Below are 18,622 nucleotides of genomic sequence, written 5' to 3'. Positions count from 1 at the left end.
AAATTTATTAGTATTATTGGCTCACATCATAATCAAAGACATATACTTGAATGTCAAGTACAGGATCATAAGTATGTTTATATTTTAATTCTTAATTATCTTTCATAATATCAATACAACTGGTTTCAAAAAATTTTATAATAGAGGAATTATAGTAGCATGTGCCTTATGGAATGACTACGGCAAAAGGTTCCATTAATACATCTCATCTAATAATGACAATGACGAACTTGTGATATATTCAGATTTATAAGCTTTTATTATTTAAATTTATGAATATCTAATATTTATAATATCGTAAGTCCCGTGTCCAGTATTGGACACGGGTCTAAAATCTAGTATTATTACTATAATATTAATTCTATTGAAATTAAGGAAAGTCAAGAGAGTACCAAGCTATTTGTGGGTTGCTTGATTGGGCTGGATCGTATCAAACGAAAAAGGTAACTCACTCTATTATAAATAAGGGATAGAATGGCGAATAAGTAATTGAATGAATAGATCGTGTTTTCTTTTTTCTTGGGTTTTCGACGATGCCAAGAAAGAGTAAAAAAGCTTGTTCGAGCAAGGTCGTCGAGGGGGCGATGATAAGGCTTATGAGTTCGTACGATAAGAAGATTGTCCGTTTCGATCCCGCATGTTGCTTTGAATCCGAGTATATCCAAAGGAAGCTAGCGGAAACAGAGATAAGTGAAAGAGAGGGGCCGTTCGAAATAGAGGAGGGACATATAGGGCGAGTTTTTACAATCATCGATGTCCGAAGCAACATCCTTTCAATGGTTAAAGACTTTTGTGTTTCACGCTTCAATATTTTCAACGCCCATGCTCATGGTGATCGTCATCTCCTTTTAGACAAGTTGTTGGATTTCTCTGTCAAATTTGTCCATAAAAAGCCACTAGTGCTTCTTGTTCTACTCATGGATGTACGTCTCCCTCCCTCTCCTTCTCTATATATCCTTTGTAATTATTTAGTTCCTCCGCAAATAACATAGCTTAAACTATTATTAAAAATATACTTAGTCGAAACTAATTGCAAAGTCCAATCCAAGACATGTGTTTCTAAATTAGAAAAATACCATACCATTAAGCCTTAAGCTGGTACTCTTGGCCGATTATGATTTGAGTTGGCCTGATTCCAGAAAAATTTGTACGAATGGGACAAAAACTACCTCAATTGGTGTAACTAAGAACAAGACTCAATATATTTGTTAAACTAGGAAGTACACCGAACTTGTCCACGTACATTGAAGTCCGGCGTTGTAGACACCGAACTTGGTCTAGGTGGCACTCAGAAAGCATGTGCGGTTTGATGCCAATTGAGGTAGCTTTTGTCCACGTGGGCAATTTCGGTGTCTACAACACCGGACTTCAATGTACGTGGACAAGTTCGGTGCCTACAACACTGGACTTCCTAGTTTTACAAATATATTAGGAGAAGTTCCTAGTTACACCAATGGCAGAAAATATAGTCCTATCCGTACAAAAACTTCCTGATTGCACTAGAAAATCGGTCAACAGGTCAAACAACGTCAATGTGGGTCAAACTCAGTTCCTAGATGGTCAATTATTTTTATTTACTGTATATAAATTTTTTGGTTAAAATTCTTTCCAATTAAGTAATATCTTTATTTTTTAAAGACTTGATTTTGAACTTTGTAATATTATGTTTTTGTTTAATTTTGCATGTTTCTAATCTTCTATTACATATAATTTTAAAAGTGATTATTTGTATATGTAACTCAGTCAATCCTATTGAATGTGTTCATTGTTTTCACTTTGCTTCCTTTTGTTTTATTTTATTTCAAGGCTGCTTACAAACTGAGGATCGGAAGCCTTTTGAACCTGACGCGTAATCGTATTGTTGACATGCTCCGTGGAAAGTCTGCCGAAGAGATTCTCAAGACCATGAACCTGCCTGATTTCACTCATGAAGCGTGGGAAAAGCCCTCAAGAATGACCCCTTCTCTTGAGGCTTGGCATCATGAACGAATGATCTGCTGAGTGTTTTTTATTGCAGTAGTTTAGATTGCGGATGTCTCCTTGTTTCGGATGCTCAATATGTATGTTGCATATCACTTGATTAAATCTAAAGATGAACAAATGGGTGTATGACACTGTTATTTTTAGGTTACCTCTTATTGTTATATACGAGTATATTTTATTTAAATTATCATTGTTATTGGTATTAACTTATTAACTGATAAGGGAGCAGTATCCAACTCCCCTCTCTTCATCAACACTTGACTTGATGTTATTTGGTTGACCTAAAAAAGGTTGGTTACTTTTTAATGTAGCTATCCTTATAATCTCTATACTATTTCTATATTCAATAAAGGAGGAAATGTAAGAGGCCTATATTTTATCAGTATACCCTCCATTTTTTCCCGATTGCACGGCGTGTAACTTTTTTTATTGGACAATTGATTTCAATTGGAACTTGATTGGGGCATATGTGTCTCTTGGGTTTTACTGGGAAAACAATTGAATGGAATGCCAGTTATCGTCTTTTGTTGGACCTTAAGAGATCGTGTAGAAGATCCCTTGTTTTGTGAAGGTAACATCCTCCATAATCAGTATATTCAAGTAGAAGATCGGTTATACTTTATTTTTGTCTTTTGGTTATACTATCCCAGTCTGCCTCTTCTGCTTATTCTGTGATATTTTTTTCCGAACAAAGCCAAAATTAATGTTTCAAGATGAGGGTTTTCAAAGATGAGGTTTTTAAAGAATATGTGACGTTTTAACTCTATATATACAACAGGATTGATCTTAGCTGTGTTTATATATAATACCTTCAGGGTTCGGATGTCATTATCTAAGTTGCAAGGCTACACAAGATAATTTGCAGGTGAGTAACACTATGTCACTATGTATATACTGAATTATGATTATTTCTGATTATTTATGCCAAAGAAGTGGACAAAACAGTGTGTGGTGGGTCAACTTAACCAAGCCCACACTTAACCGTAACTGGTTTTGGCACAATCCGTTTCCATTAGTTACTCGACATGCCTATTTTGCTACCTATAGAATGTATGAACCTAGCAGAAAAAATATTAGGCTGAAATGTAGATAGATCATCTCAGATGGATAGTGCCAGGTCACTGTCCGTCACTCCATTGGTTCAAGTGCTGATTTAGAGGCATAACTAATACGTTTCAGCAGTCACAAAAGAATCTTATTCCTGATATTTGTGTCTTTAACATGTGTTTGGCACATCCGTTGTTGGAAGAGGATGCCATTGATGAGCCCGCGTTTAGGGAGCTCTTACTCAGAAGAAATGGTTTATTGTATGTTGCAAGCTGCTTCTCTCTACATTCAACGAGATCCACATTTACGTTCTCGCATGTCACAGGTACTCCCTGGTTTAATAGTAGTGTATTTATCCTCTATTTTCTCCTGTCAAAAAGCAGTTTTTAAGCAGGTTGCAACTGCTAAAACTTTTAAGCTTCAAGATTCTGTTGGCCCATTTTACTTGTTTTATTTAGGCATTGACCAGTAAAAGCAACATCCATGTTAAAGAAGGCCAATAAGGTTATACAAAGAAAACTTCAATAATTTTGCCCATTCTAGTTTTAATCCATGCTTTTGAGATTTCTAGCCCAATTATATCATGGGTGGATGCAAGACTGTCACTTTTACGCGGAATGGACAAACTTTAGGCCTGAGAGAGCGTAAAACAAAGTCCCTAGTCCCTTTTCATGCAATTCTGTGTTCATCATATGTGAATTGATCCTTACAAATCCTAGAGCTAGCTGACAAGTATTTATCTAATTGGTTTGTGAATAAGGTGCTAAGGGTACTAGAAGGAGACATGATCATGGACTCAAGTCAAGACGTTGGTAATCGGAGTGGTAGGATCTATATGGACCATAACAAAGTCCAATGAAGGAGACATTTGAAGGAGGGTTCAGTAGCAAACTTTTTCTCGACTCAGTGCGCCCTTCTTATTGGCAAAGGGAAAAGGCAAGAAGAACTTCATGTGAAGATCGAAGGTAATGCAAACCCAAATGCCCAACACGATAAACGTGTAACATATTTTTGTTCATCTTCTATGCTTTTGTCCTTGTACAGAACCATGATTAGTTAGATATTGTAATTCACCCCGCACATGCACAAAGTGTTGGTTAAATGTTTAGTGAGTATATTCTTTTGAATGAAATGAATGAATCGACAAAACAATTCTCACCATTAGTTTCAGATTAATTGAGCCAAACGTATTGCTATTTTATACACATCCAGCTGTGTTAATCGACATTTCTGGAGAAGCAACAACGTACACGGGTTATAACAGATCTCACACCATATGTATTTGGGCTAGTGAGTGATCAAGGGAAACCCAGACACCTAACTTGACGGATATATAGGCGTCTTAACACTATTCATCCGTGTCATTAAGGATACGCATTACCAAATCTCAAAATAGATGTTTATTAGAGAATTTAGTAGTACCATGTGGATTGAGTTACAATATATAGGATTCTTTACATTATTAGTGAACCATGACATAACATGGATCAAGAGTTAGTTGAATGTTGGGGGCCGCAGTCAACTCAAGTCTACACATAACTTGCCTCAAGTTGATGCCTATTCAAGATCCTAAAATCTCACATCCAGCGTAAGCTATGTTGAGCTGTGAAGAATGATATCATTATGTTTTAACCGTGCAGATCCGAGGGTCTGGCTTCAGCAAAAACGTCACTGTAAAGCAAATTATTGAAACTTAGAAATTTAGAATTAAGTCCAACCAACACAAGACCTTACCTAATTTGACTTAAATAAACGGGTAAATGGACAAGTCTTTGACTTTTTCATCTATATGTTGGCTTAGTATGACTCAAATAACTTAGATGTGTGTAGTAACAATAAAACTATATAATGAGATACCTCCGGATTTAGTCGATCACACTGATCCGAAAACAATCATGAGTTAAAGCATAAATTAACAAACATAAATAGGCACAAACCGAAACAAAAACAAACAAAACAACTTTGAAACTACCTTCTATGACGAAGATCCCGCAATCACATAACCACCGGCTTCAACACCATCCTCATCTAAACACAAATCATCCGTCTTCCTTACCACACCATGAACCAACACAACCAAAAACCCAACCAAGACCGCAACCAAAACATTAGCCGTAACACCAGTCAACATCAACAAACCAATAGTCACAACACACAAAACAATCAACACAACACGGTCATCAACCACACGTTGAAAGACCACCAAGGGCTCTCGTGTAAAAAATACAAAAATAACCATGCACACATCAACACAACAAACATGATCAACGAAATGGGGTGCCATAATAAACTTAAGAACAAAACCAACAACATAATGATCACATAGTTCATGAGGAAGTAACTCGTGTTTGTTTTCATACGTGGGAACGCTTCCGATATAATGCTGTGAGGGAAGTTTAGTGAAGTGATATTGAACATTTCTTTCCATGGCCGGCGTGTCCTTAGACCTGTTTTGATCCGGTCTTTTGCACGGGAAAGGTACTCGAGATTTGTTGTACCGACACCGGACGATGAAGCTGGGATCGTGCCGTAAGTTGTCATTCTAGAGTATGAAATAGGGACGATGGAAAAGAGAGGTTTGGCATGTGATTTAACTTTTTTAGGCGGATCTATCACTTTGTGTATATATATGCTTGTTTTCTTATTTTATACCCCATTGGCAGGACGGCCTATAAACAAATGGATTTTGCTGGTAAGTGTAGTAAAGGGTTAATTAACACATAATTAATTAAACAAAAACTTGCCTATAAAAATAACAATCGTTTTTTAGAACAAACAGAAGATATCAACCCACGAGATTTTAACTAAATCCTTGATACCTCCTTATGGATGAGTCAAATGAGAACTTAACCATTTAAGGATATGATTTATAAAACGTTACCATCTAGTTAAACATATATAATTGTCAATGTGATATAGTACAGTCCTTGGAATGACATTTAACTAAACATAGAGTAATGATGTTGTACTTTTAATTGAAGTCAAACAATGAGCCGCCGCTCTACTCTCCACATTTTGTGGATCAAGTGATATCTAAAAAGGTACGCAAAATGTTTCTTTTTTTTTTTTTTTTTTTTTTCTATCTATGAACATTGTTTAAGATTTAAGCAAATACAGTATTATTGCAACAGTTTTTTGACTTCCCAAGTAAGGTTTCAAAAAACAAACCAAAATAATTTGACTTCCCAAATTATCACTTTTCAAAAACACGTTTTAATTTTACATATCATTGTGTACAATAAATTATATGTATTCTGATACAACGGATTGGTGTTTTTTGTGTTTATTCTAAGAGAAAAGTAAATAAATAGTTAGGGGAGCGGGGGGTAAAAGTGTTAAATATAGATTTAGTAAGGACTAGTTTGATCATAAGTTTGTTTGTTTTTTTCCCCTAGTAAAAAAAAAAGTAGAAACAAAAACAAAAGCAAAAAAATAAATAAAAATACTACGAGCATGATGAAGGAGGAGGAGGAGTTTAAGATCACGATTCGTTGTTCGGACGGGGTGTGCGTCGACGCGAAACCCTTTGCCAAGGAGTGTATGCTTATACGTAACGATTACGAGTGTCGATTTTTTGAAAAGTTCAAATTCGAAGGCCAAAGCGACATCCTTTACAAGGTTGCTGAATTTTGTGAGGGACGTGCCAAGATCAACAATAATAATCCTGCCGATTTGAATGCTTTCGATTCCCAATTTCTCCAACGCTACCACAGCGATGCTATTAATCTTATGATTGTACGCTTCTTTTCTCTTGTAGTAGTATTTCTTTTTCTTTTATATTCTAATAAATTTATTATTATCAAAAAGAAAATTTGTTTTCTCTCACATATGCAGGGAATTATTATTTTGCAAATACCAAATGGGTATATGTTATTTGGATGATGATTGGTCTTTATTTTTGTGTTTTTATTTTCAGGCTGCTTTCTATTTGGACATAAAAAGCCTAAAGGAGCTGCTGATGAAAGAAGTTGATGACATGCTCACCAAGATGACTGCCGATGAGATTTACGGCATCTTCCATAACAATTTGAAAGACTATAATTATTATAAATTTGAAATCATGGTACATCTCCTCAATAATTTCCCCGAAGAATTTGAATAAATATCATCTAGTAGCTACGGCTTCTTCTTGTTGTCCTTATGGTAAATGTTGTTTGTCTTGTGACTAGCTGCTTCCATTTTGTGTTCTAGTCTTTGTCACTTCAGTTTTTATTCAATCTTTGTGTTCCTCATTATTCAAGTTTGGGTGTACGGGCAGATAGTAACAGAGTGTTAAATAAATTACAAGTTACAAAAGTTGTAATCTTTGACTTTTAGTTTATATATGATCCGTTCTAGATTGACATTACCCAAATGGACATTGTAACCATACATCGGCTGAATATGCTACCTTTAATATGTTTGTTAATGGTTCATGAACTTTATAGTGCCTCACTTGAACTCGCCCATTTTGTCATGCATTTTTGGCCTTTGGGTCAGTTAGGATATGAGGAGGGAGGTACATATGGGTATTTGGTAACGGCTGGTTTTGATGCTATTTTGTTTGCTAAAAACTCGCTTTTGTGCGTGTATTGGAAACATGGAGTTTCTGAACCTGCTGAAAAGCTTGTTTCCAAGATTACAATGTAGAGTTTGATGACTTGACATAGTTTGATTTCATTGTGTACTTGTATGCTCAAGTTGGTCTGTGTGACACGCGGCTTTCTATGCGTTTTTTTTTTTTTTTTTGTCAAGTCAGAAAAAGATCTTAAGCCTAATGTAATAAGTTGGAGTGCTGTTATCAGTGGTTTTGCTTCAACAGGTAGCTTAAATGTTTCTTTGAAGCTTTTCAAGAAAATGCCGCTTGCAAAAGTGAGCCCAAATGGTGCAAGTATATATAGTCTCTTACTCTCTTATCAGAAGTGTAGAAGTGTAGATTTATCAGTTATTTTTTGTCAGTCATGATTTGATAATTTTTTGTCTGCAATAGATTGTTATACATGTCATATGTATGCTAAATGTGGTTACCTTAAGGGCGGGCATACAGTAATATGGGATGCATGGACATGGTGCAGTGCCTTAGGCTAAGCGGTATGGAGCGGCATGCTTGGCAACGTCGCCACATGCCGCCGTGAACACCGGCCCGGCTAGGCGGAAAGGGGGGTTGGTGGAATGGGCAAGACGGGCGCCTTGGGTGATGAATACGAAAATATATCCGTTCCCAACGGATAGTTTGACCCAAAGTAAAATAAATTTTTAACTTTATTAATCTTACGTATCCTGTATATATACTACACATTTTCAACAAACAACATTCGACTATCTTCTTTCTTTCTTTCTTCTTTCATTTTATAAAAACACATACTATCACATATTCTACTAGACTTATGGATCCACATGAATCGGAGGGTCTAACACCTAGCGATGATTCGGATGGTTCAACCGATTTAGACAAGGTCTTTTTTCTTTTTATGAACAGTGGATATTTAGACGAGGCTATTGATAACACGGTACAAATGACCGTTAATCTAATGATGCAAGTTGCGCAAGGTGAAAACACTCAAGTGGTAGAACGACCGCGTCACCGAAAGTCAGTTCTAGTACGCCGTCTTGTCGAGTCACATGAGCGTTTGATTCGGTTTTACTTTGTTAAAGATCCGGTTTTCCCACCGAGGGAATTTAATTAGGATACGTTATTGTATGACTAAGCAACTGTATATGAAGATAACAAATGATATGGAAGCGAAGTTTTCTTTTTTTCAATAAAAACATGATTGTGATGGGAAGATTGGTTTTCGCCCCATTCAAAAGTCAACATTCGCACTTAGCATACGGTTCAAGTCTTGACTCATTTGACGAGAACTTGGAAATGTCGATTATGACTTTAAGAGACCCGTTAAAAATGTTTTGTAAAGGTACATTTCATACTCTTATTGTTTTTATTATTATTATTATTGTATATATATATATACTAGTGCTTAGACCCACGCGATGCGCTTGCAGTCGTAAGCAATTTTTTAAATTTATTTTATTCTTTAAGCAATTATACACATAAGCAATTAGGAACATAATTGTGTAAGCCAATATCGTAAATAGGAAAGATAAATTACAATAGCATAGAATTACAGATTCATGAGTAAATTGACAGTAAGTTTTCTTCTTGCACATATCACTTTATATTTCAAATTTCTATTGTTTCTACTTTTTACATGTCTATAGGTTTAATCTTCTTTTCTTATATATTTTTCATTGGCTGATGAAGATGTCATAGCTATGGGATTCAAAGGGGACTGTGGTCTAAATTACGGAGTACGTAATTTGTAGTAGTTTTATGTTCAACAAAAAAATTGTTAGGTATTTGATAGTTATGGTGGAAGTTAAATGGTATTGAAGTGCGAAGGTTTACCGTACCTTTAGGAATGTGCATAGTATTTTGTATTCGTTTAATTCTTTTAATAAATTAATTTCATAGGTATATGCCTTTTACTCACAATGATTTTAGTTAGAGTGACATTTTATTACTTGGATATATATTAGCTAAAGTTTTATAATTGGTTTAAATGTAGTTAAAGATAAACTTAGATTTTTCAAGTGTCATTCTACTCAGAATATGTCTCTCTATCTTGTCCCTTTCATTGCACATGATATCAAAGCCACCTAAAATTTACAATGATCACTTAGTGCTTGTACCGTGTGATGCGCTTACAACCATAAACAACTTTTTTTAGTAAGATTGAAGTAAATGTTTTTAATAAGATTGAATAGCATTCAATACATTACATACCCAAGCTACTTAATTTGCGCACTGTTAAATAAATGGAGATAACTTAGATGATGTTAACATCAAGTTAGATGATGTTGCTCTCACAAATCATAAAATTTATGGGGGCTTTTTGACATGTATAAAAATTGATGTGACTATGTGAGAGAACATCATCTAAGTTACATCATGTTAACATCATGTATCATTTTCCATATATATATATATATCAATCCCAATTTACGAATGCAAAGCATGAACTGAAAAAGATCTACCCCTTGCTTCAAAACTATTAGGCAAGGACAACTAAAGAAAAAGTCAAGCATAAATTAAGTAATGAGTTCCCTTTTGCTCCATTGAAAAACCGAAAAAATTTACTTACTCGACGAAGGCAATCTAAGAGACAGGTACCCAACCATCTTCATCCATGTTTGACCTCAGGTATATATTTAACCAAATTGGCATTACCCTATTGGAAAAAGATTGATATCAGAACGTGAGTTGTTACAATAGAAAATTAACAATGATCAACTAAAATAAGTTACAATACATGAAATAATACTGAATCTGATGTTGAATCAACATAGACAAAGGTAGTTCCATAACAGGGATGTAATAGAGGGTGATGGTGCATGACAGAGAATGCGTGTGCACACTGTAAGACTATGGAGCAGTGCTGGAACATAAACAAACAGTGATGACCATGTAATATGATCTAAACACAGATGGCAAACAACTTTATTCTCACCTCCTACTATTAACCAAGTTACCATATCATGAGCTAAAATCTAACCTATGTTTTTCAAGATAAATAAATTAGTGACTCGTGTATGATAAATAAGTAACAAAATAGACACAAAGAAACAACACTTTTAAGGAAAACATCCAAAACCCCCAGGTTCACCACTCCATAGGCCTTCCATTTTCGCTATACCATTTGCTCAAGTATAGTTCTTCTAAGGCGGTACACTCCTAGTGAGAGTAGAAACATGGATGAAGATGGTTGGGTACCTGAGGTCAATCTTTTGTGTAATAAGCTTTTCCAAAAGGTCTGATTAAACTTCATTCATCCCAACCACCCCCTTACTATAAAATAACAAAAGAGCTACCTCTAGGCCTTTCATAGAAGTTAGCAGATTGTTTTGCAAACTGAGCTTCTTAATACATTTTAATCCACAATAGTTGATGGACTTTATATGATTGCGACCTAACCATAGGTCTTGTAACTTGGTCAACTTCTGCAGATTCTTCATCACCTAGAAAAGAAAGTTAAGATAGTCTAAAACAATACATACTTGAAGTTTGAGGTTTGTAGGTATTTTGGCAGTCAAATATGGTGTTTAAGCCTCGTATATTGATCACAATAACAAACTAAAATAACTAAGGGTAACTTTTTGTATACTCTGGTCCTAAATAGCATGGCACTTAACAGCAAGATTTATCTACAAACAAAACTCTGTGTCCAAGCTATTTTTGTACTATCTATGATGTCTATGGGCCAACTTCGTGCTATATTCGCAGGTAACTTGTAAGGAATTTCCACGGAGAATCAAACACAATCCCGTTACAACTATGGTATGAGTTCCTACCAGTTATTAAAAGTGGATACAGGCCCATGAAAAGATATCACAAACATTGGCTCAAACTCAAGCTTTCACAAGCTGACTAAGATTTCACATCAAAAATATGACCTGCATATCCAAAATAAGAAAAGTTTGAGGATTTATTCATATTAAATGAGTATATCATCAAAATGACTCACTGTTTCAAAGTTTATACTTTGGAGAAATCTGGTATACCTGAAGAAAGATGATAAAAATATCAAGTATGACTGTATGACTGTATGAGTGTGTGGGTGTCAAAGAATAAATAAGTATTTAAAAGCATAACCTTACGATCACCATGAGCTACATGAAAGTTTATGTGTAAATAAACTCTTTTTTTCTGTGGAAGGTTTCGGATTCCATCAAACTTGTGTACGGGTGATTTGGGTTAGATTTTGATTCCGAGAAGTGGACAAATGAAAATAACATCAAACCTATTTTAGTATGTACCAGTGGACAAAAGGGATCCATAACCTTACCCGTTTCACCATGTGCCAAGTTACATGGTTTGACACCTTTCTCACCCCTCAACCAGCCTATCACCTTTCGCTTGAACCAATAAAAAAACGAATGAGTGCCACAAGAGGTTAAAAAATGAAAACATTTAACAGTTTGATGTCTGTCTTTTGCATAGTCTGGTGTACGATGAGTGTTCAGAGAGACAATAGATGATCTTACAATGCCAAAACTTTCGACTCAAAATTTTGCTTCCCTTTCGGATTTTATGACAACCTTCAGTTCTATAGCTTCTTCTTTATTCATCTCCTACAAAAGCAAGATAACAGAAGTTAAATCCTACAATTGCTTAAATTTAGTTTTATCTAAAATTGCATTTGGAACATTACTCTTGTCTGTACTCCATTCAAAATGAATTTCACCCATTTATGTTAAAAGGGTCAATACGAGTTGTTATATGTTTCTAACAGGTGGAGCGGTATAAAAGTCACTATAGCATGCTCAAATGGGTTTTCAAACATTTACTACCAATAAAGTTATACTATAGAAATCCTCGACCCGCTTTGACTTGATACCTAACATGTATTGACATCATCATAGATTGATATTCGATGTCATATCCTCAAAAATCAAGCTAAGTTATCCATACATGGTTTGACACATTTATCACCCCCTCAACCAGCCGACCTTACCACCTACAAAAGTGCAATTCAAACCTGTTTGCTTGATATAAAAACTATCATCACAAACCAAAACCTGTTTTGCCACCGTTAGGTTAGAGTAATACAGTAAGACAAAGTATCTGCCTATGCACATTCCTACTGTTCTACTGTTATAAACCTTCTAAAATCAGAATTTGTTCAAACTTCGAAGGTGGTTAAGTCACAGTTCATGAGCCACATTTTATTGTCAGTAATCGATAAATCTAAAAAGAAAAAACGAAAAATTCTTATAACCCAAGAGAGATCAACATACAATAACAATATCAGGCCTAAATATATGTCAAAGCAATAATCAAAATCAAAAAAAATTAAGAAATCTACCAAGTTGCCCAGTTAATGTCATAAAATCATCCATTCTTGCGAGTGTAGTATACAAAAATTTTCGGACGGAATCAGGCAGTTGGGGTAAAAATTTGTTCCCTTGTCTCACAATTTGAATGCTGATGATATATTTTTGAGAAAAAAGCAAATTTTAAAAACTATATTTATTAATATCAAATCAACCAAATTTGTTTTTGATAATTATCAAAAATAATAAGAAGAAAAGAAAGGTACCTTGGAATCATCATTCTGCAAAAACTAATTCGCTTTTTATTCCTTTATAATTTCACAACTAAATCTATAATTATGAGAAAACATCATTTTGGAGAAGAAAACAGGAGACACGCGACAGAATAAGAGACATTGATTTCTTATCAATAACCTATATTGGAAAAAAAGAAAGTGATTTCTTATAACCTGAGTGCACATTGGATTCTTTCAAAGCCAGTATGTCGTCATCATCATCAATAATAAGGAGCTTCAGAGGCAAAGCTGACCCTGTAAGGTAGTTACTACTTACTACCAGGAGTTTGGTTTCTAACATCAGAAAAAAACGTGGCACTGAAATATAGTGGTACCGAGGTAGTATTTGGCAGTCATGGAAGTAAGGATGATGGTCCAGTGCATCACTTGGCGCTCCCTTTCACGTGAAACTCTAGATGGCCTAAGTGTAGGATGACTTTTTGGTATGTTGGTGGCTGCAAACGAACCTCCTTGGTATAGCCTGCATAAAAATTTGTGGCTGTGTTAGCAAATCAGTGATATGAGTGAAGGTAGTGTCTGAACAATTTTTTCTCCATATGTTATTATCATCATTAGTGAGTAATGATTATAAAGAAAAAGTGATCTGAATGGTTGTAATTGAGTAAGCTATGAACCAATAAAGAAAATATAAAATATTTAACATAAGTAAACGAAGTATAATAAAATTAGTAAACAAAATATATAATGTGTCACTGATAGAGTGCTTGAAATTAATAAAGATACCACGATATACATTATATGGTGAATGAAAGGGTAAGATACCAGCATATGCGTGTTCAGAGTATGGTACTCGAGATGCTTCTCATAGTAAGGTTCGGCTATTGTTGTGGGAGTGTATATAGGGGCTGCAATGATCGGTAAGAGCAAGATGCAGAGCAATCTCGTCCGTGTTGAAAACTTGGACACGATAGTTAAAGGTATGGAGAGTGATGCTGCCTTGTCTTGCCTTTAAAAGTAACTACCACTCCTTTTGCAAGGACGTGGCTCATAAAATACATCGACCTCTGCATTTTGGTTTGCTACGTGTAGTTGTAGAGTTAAGTAATGGGAGTTGAACGGACGGCCAATCAATACTTTTAGAAAGCGCTCGGGGAACTCCTACGATGTAATACAATACAAAGGTTAACGTTCTATAAAAAACAGACAATGTAATTTAATTTGAATGTTTGTACAGGGAGACAGAATTGAAGGTGTGGACCTGTTGATGGTAGGTTTGATCGATTGCTTCTATTAGGCAAGCATGAACAAATTTTATTCCAGAACTGGTTAGACTTCCGGCCTGAATAACAAAGTGTTGTTATTTCTCTACAAATGGCTGTGTGAATGACGTCCATTTGGGTCCATACTACATACAACCTGATCATGTTGCGTTGAACGTCTTCAACTTAAATGTGGTACTCCCACCCTCTGTAGGTTATGATCTTGATTGTTGCACACCTCTAATCTGTTTGTAGATATTGTTGGCCGGACCTATATATAAAACATATATCAAAAGGGCTTAATAACCGAAGATACGTATATTATAAGGTTAATTACCAAGCTCTCATGCAGGTCTTCATTATCTACATGTTGATCAACACTTAGATAGCCATTTTCCAGCACATGAACAAATGAAACGATAAAAATATTAGACGAAAACGACAAAACCCAAATAATCATGTTAAGAAGGGGATGGACGATGGAAGTAAACGAAGACTGTTCTTTTGCAAACCGACCAATGGAAAAGCCATGTTGGAAACAAATATAACATAAATTCAACCTACAATATTGGACCTCCAGCAGCATTTTAATATTGATATGCTCATATAAAAAAGGAAATACGTAACCTTGTTAACTGGTCGATCTTACTGCTATTGCACTGAAACTTCCCGTTCTCCTACTTAAGACCCTTTCTACTCTTGCCATCTGTGCACATAAATTTGAACCACCCATTTTTTGTCCGGACATCCATAATCTCTACGGCTCTACCTTGTTGCAAAATATTTGACAGACCCCCATAGTGTGACATTAACCTGCTAGTTGCTGACAAACAAAAGACAACAACTTTACACATCCCCATGCCACCATTTAGTGTATGATAAAAGATTTCTTCGAACCTTTCACTGTTGAGGCTGGAACACGAATTTTTGCAGACCGTTCGATTTAACCAAATGACTACCTAGTTACCTACACATGTCACAAAACCAATACAGAAATTATTAATAAAGCAGTAACAATCCAATGAAGTTGCAGGAGCTCGAAAGACAAACTATGACTGCTCAGAACCTGTTTTTATCCTTCCAAAAAAGTATTAATTGTGCGTAGATGTAAATCACATTTATTTTAAACATGTGGGATAAATAAACTTCCATAAGTGCATGGTTCGGTAACGGCCAACAAACACACGTTCTTTCCTTAAGCAGTTATGAATTAGAATTGAGCAATTAGAAAGTAACCAATCCGTAGACTTCCTATCTACTTGTCATGTGAAAATTTTTGGGCTTTCTTGCATTCTAAAGAATGCCACATAGGCAATAACTAACTTTTTTTTAAGTGACATATATATTATATGTAGATACTAATAAAAAAAAAGCATAATGAAGAACTACCAAAAGTTCTTCTTCCTAAACTTAAGTGTCAAATACCCAAAAGATAATACGGGATGAGTAGAGTAGTTCGTAAACTAAGGCAGCATGCACTATTTTCCAGCATCACGAGTTTTTTACATAATTTTTGGCATTTTCATCAAGTGATGGTCGTAGGCAAAATTTAGAATATGTACCTTGCCCAAGTTCAGATCCACCCCTTGGAAGACAGAAAAGAATGCAAGCTATGCGGGAATCAGCACGGGCTTCCCATGAAATTTTCATCTTCCACAAATGTTGCAGCAGACAATAATAATCTTTCAAAAAAACCACTACTGGTGAACTTGGTTGAATGACTTTGCTACACATCTACATAGTAGAAATCATAAGTAGAAGCAATATCCATGTAGTCCAGATAAGTTAAAAACAACATATTATATCAGCATATGTATTTTTTAGACTCTATTAATGGATATACCGAGAAAGAACATGAGAATCATGATCATTAACAATCTCGGGTTTGTGGACATGTCCTTTTTTTGCATATTTCTCCTTTGCTGAATCCAAAATTGATTCCACCATATTTATGTCTTCTTTTTGACAATGCAGTAACACCTATGGTTCCTATAGCCTGAGCAAAACTATGTGAAGATAAAATATTTCAAAGTGGTAATCCTCTCAACGGTGAACTTTCAAGTGATTTTTCTACAATGACGGAATTTAAAAAAGGTCAAATATCAAGTTTTACTTGTACCTAGACAAAATGAGAGCTTTCATGAGCCCTTCATAATGGTGGAGGTGGCGAGACTCGTAATCCTCTGAGGTAGTCTTCCTTATGGAACAAACCAGGTCCTCCTAAGCTTGAAGAACTTTGATCCGAGAAGAATTGAACTCGATGAAATACTCACTGCAAGAAGCAATAAGTTGGACACAATCACACAAACCTATGTCTTTCATATCGTTACAAATTGCCTGAACTATTATTAAACTAAAATTGACAGAATTATGAAAAAAACTCTTTGTCTCTACATCTTCCAATTACAAAAACATAAGAAACTTGAAAATATGGCATCACAATCAATTGGTTGCCATACCAAAATGGTTGACATGTGTAATGATTCATACCAAACAGGGTCATTTATGTATCACACTTCTTAAATCATGTTGACCAAAACCAGCACGACTCCAACCCCAACCCCTCCCCCCTGTGTAGGATGGACAAAACAAACAAAACTCAACCTATAAAGACCAATCCCAACCCAGCTTCAGTCAAAGCCCTGTTCAAACCACATTCTAGTTAAAAGTGCAATTCAAAGACGGTTTGGAGTCCATCTAAACCTTGCTAGAAATCCAACTTTTGAAATATAGCCCCATGCATCAAATATTCAAATATAGTACTAAAAATTCAATAACTACTCTTCAAGGCATTTCATAAAACACCTGTGTTTTTTTTATCAATAACGTATTCACAATAAGAACACAACATACAAACAAATTATACCTTCTATAAAAAAAGGTCATTACAAAAAGAATAAAAGAACCTGTAAAGTTTAATCCGATATCATGACAATAGATATAGAAAAAGAGGGTAAATATGGCTAGAATCTATAATAAAACACGTAAGCAAAAAAGAAATTAGCAACAAAAATCTATACGTTACTAAGTTATAACAATAAAACGAACATATTTATCATTAGAGATTGAATTGTGTTTCTGGTGAAAAGTAAGAGCTAGTATGGATTTGATTAGAGGTTTTGGTGATGGAATATGGTGAGAAAGGGCAGGAAGTTATTATCATTATTGAGTAATTTAGTAATAGTAATATGCTTCATCAATTTTCTCTTCACCTTCCACTTCCCACTATTACCATCTTTATAACTGTCAATCAATAGATTTATTCATCCAATTTACATCTAATACATACATATATACATATATACACTGATACACATAATAACAATTCAATTAACTGCATCACACTCCAATTGACCCTAACAAATCAGTAAAACATAAATTCGAAGTAAAATCATAAAATCCCTAATTAATTCTTAATCCTTAGCATTGATTTCAATCTTACAACTTTAGAATATATATATATATATATATAAGATAACAAATAATGGGTTTTCAGTTGGGCATTTTATTGGATAGTTGGTGTGCACACAAAAACTACAAATTATTTCGTTGAATAATTACTAATACGCATATTCGGTGAATTTTTCAAGATAATATCTAACATTTAGTAGATAGTTAAGACATGATTAGTCATAATTAATTTTTAAGAGTATAACTTAACATGGCAATAAAAAAAACAAAAGTAGAGATTTATGTACATGAACTAAAAAATCTCAAGGTAATAATGTACCTTGGTCAATGAGCATAGAGAATCAATTTTTTTAGATGTCCAATGCATTAGCTGTGGAATGATCTCCTTCACCTCTTCTTTTTCTTCGTGTATAAGAAGCCCATTGCTCCAAATTGTAGGAAACTTGGATAGCAAAAATTTCTTCACATCAGCGTGAATTTTTCTACCCTTATTTTAACAACCAAAAATAACATCAAACGAAATTACATCCATATATTTTGAAAAAAGTAAAGCAAATTCAAAAATATATGTTTATCAAATCAACAGAATTATAATGAAACTCACCGAAAATACTATTGCAGTTTAATTATTGGGCCATATCCTTATGCTATATGAAATCAGATGGAGATGACACGAATGAAAGAGGATAACAAAAAATCTATATTTTATCAATGTGATTGTTTTAGTGATTTCCTTGATGACGAAGAACAAAATAATTCGGAGAGATGATTATGTTAGAGAGAATGAGAGGGGGAAGCGCAACTGTGAGAGAAGGGTAATTTATATTAGGGTGGGGGAGAGCTTCCCCATTCCTCCCCTGCTTTTCTTCCTCCTCC

At 34.8% G+C, this 18,622-nt stretch overlaps 2 protein-coding genes, 2 long non-coding RNA genes and 1 pseudogene across 4 annotated transcripts; 2 read left to right on the top strand and 3 right to left on the bottom strand.

Annotated features, from left to right (window-relative positions):
• Nucleotides 1–416: 416 nt before the first annotated feature.
• LOC122598248 (suppressor of kinetochore protein 1-like) lies at nucleotides 417–2,167 on the top strand. Its single transcript, XM_043770851.1, has 2 exons — nucleotides 417–923; nucleotides 1,807–2,167. Exons 1-2 carry the CDS (start codon nucleotides 534–536, stop codon nucleotides 1,999–2,001), a joined length of 585 nt encoding a protein of 194 aa, XP_043626786.1. The 5' UTR covers nucleotides 417–533; the 3' UTR covers nucleotides 2,002–2,167.
• A 2,339-nt stretch (nucleotides 2,168–4,506) lies between these two features.
• LOC122598676 lies at nucleotides 4,507–5,776 on the bottom strand (annotated as a pseudogene).
• A 522-nt stretch (nucleotides 5,777–6,298) lies between these two features.
• LOC122598677 (SKP1-like protein 11) lies at nucleotides 6,299–7,247 on the top strand. Its single transcript, XM_043771259.1, has 2 exons — nucleotides 6,299–6,765; nucleotides 6,947–7,247. Exons 1-2 carry the CDS (start codon nucleotides 6,484–6,486, stop codon nucleotides 7,130–7,132), a joined length of 468 nt encoding a protein of 155 aa, XP_043627194.1. The 5' UTR covers nucleotides 6,299–6,483; the 3' UTR covers nucleotides 7,133–7,247.
• Nucleotides 7,248–10,008: 2,761 nt separating this feature from the next.
• Nucleotides 10,009–16,573, bottom strand: LOC122598678. Its single transcript, XR_006323689.1, has 14 exons — nucleotides 16,179–16,573; nucleotides 15,898–16,069; nucleotides 15,233–15,302; nucleotides 14,963–15,158; nucleotides 14,673–14,698; nucleotides 14,335–14,606; nucleotides 13,899–14,234; nucleotides 13,451–13,596; nucleotides 13,290–13,370; nucleotides 12,052–12,138; nucleotides 11,532–11,922; nucleotides 11,359–11,460; nucleotides 10,320–11,025; nucleotides 10,009–10,238 (listed from the first exon to the last, which is right to left on the bottom strand). It is a non-coding gene; the product is annotated as an uncharacterized LOC122598678 (long non-coding RNA).
• Nucleotides 16,572–18,508, bottom strand: LOC122598679. The gene is made up of 3 exons (XR_006323690.1): nucleotides 18,351–18,508; nucleotides 18,066–18,233; nucleotides 16,572–16,607 (listed from the first exon to the last, which is right to left on the bottom strand). It is a non-coding gene; the product is annotated as an uncharacterized LOC122598679 (long non-coding RNA).
• Nucleotides 18,509–18,622: the final 114 nt, after the last annotated feature.

Source organism: Erigeron canadensis, chromosome 4, assembly GCF_010389155.1.
Source record: "Erigeron canadensis isolate Cc75 chromosome 4, C_canadensis_v1, whole genome shotgun sequence".
Taxonomy (NCBI): Eukaryota; Viridiplantae; Streptophyta; class Magnoliopsida; order Asterales; family Asteraceae; genus Erigeron; species Erigeron canadensis.
Note: the sequence above shows the minus strand (reverse complement) of the source record. Positions and strands in the feature narration are given on the sequence as shown.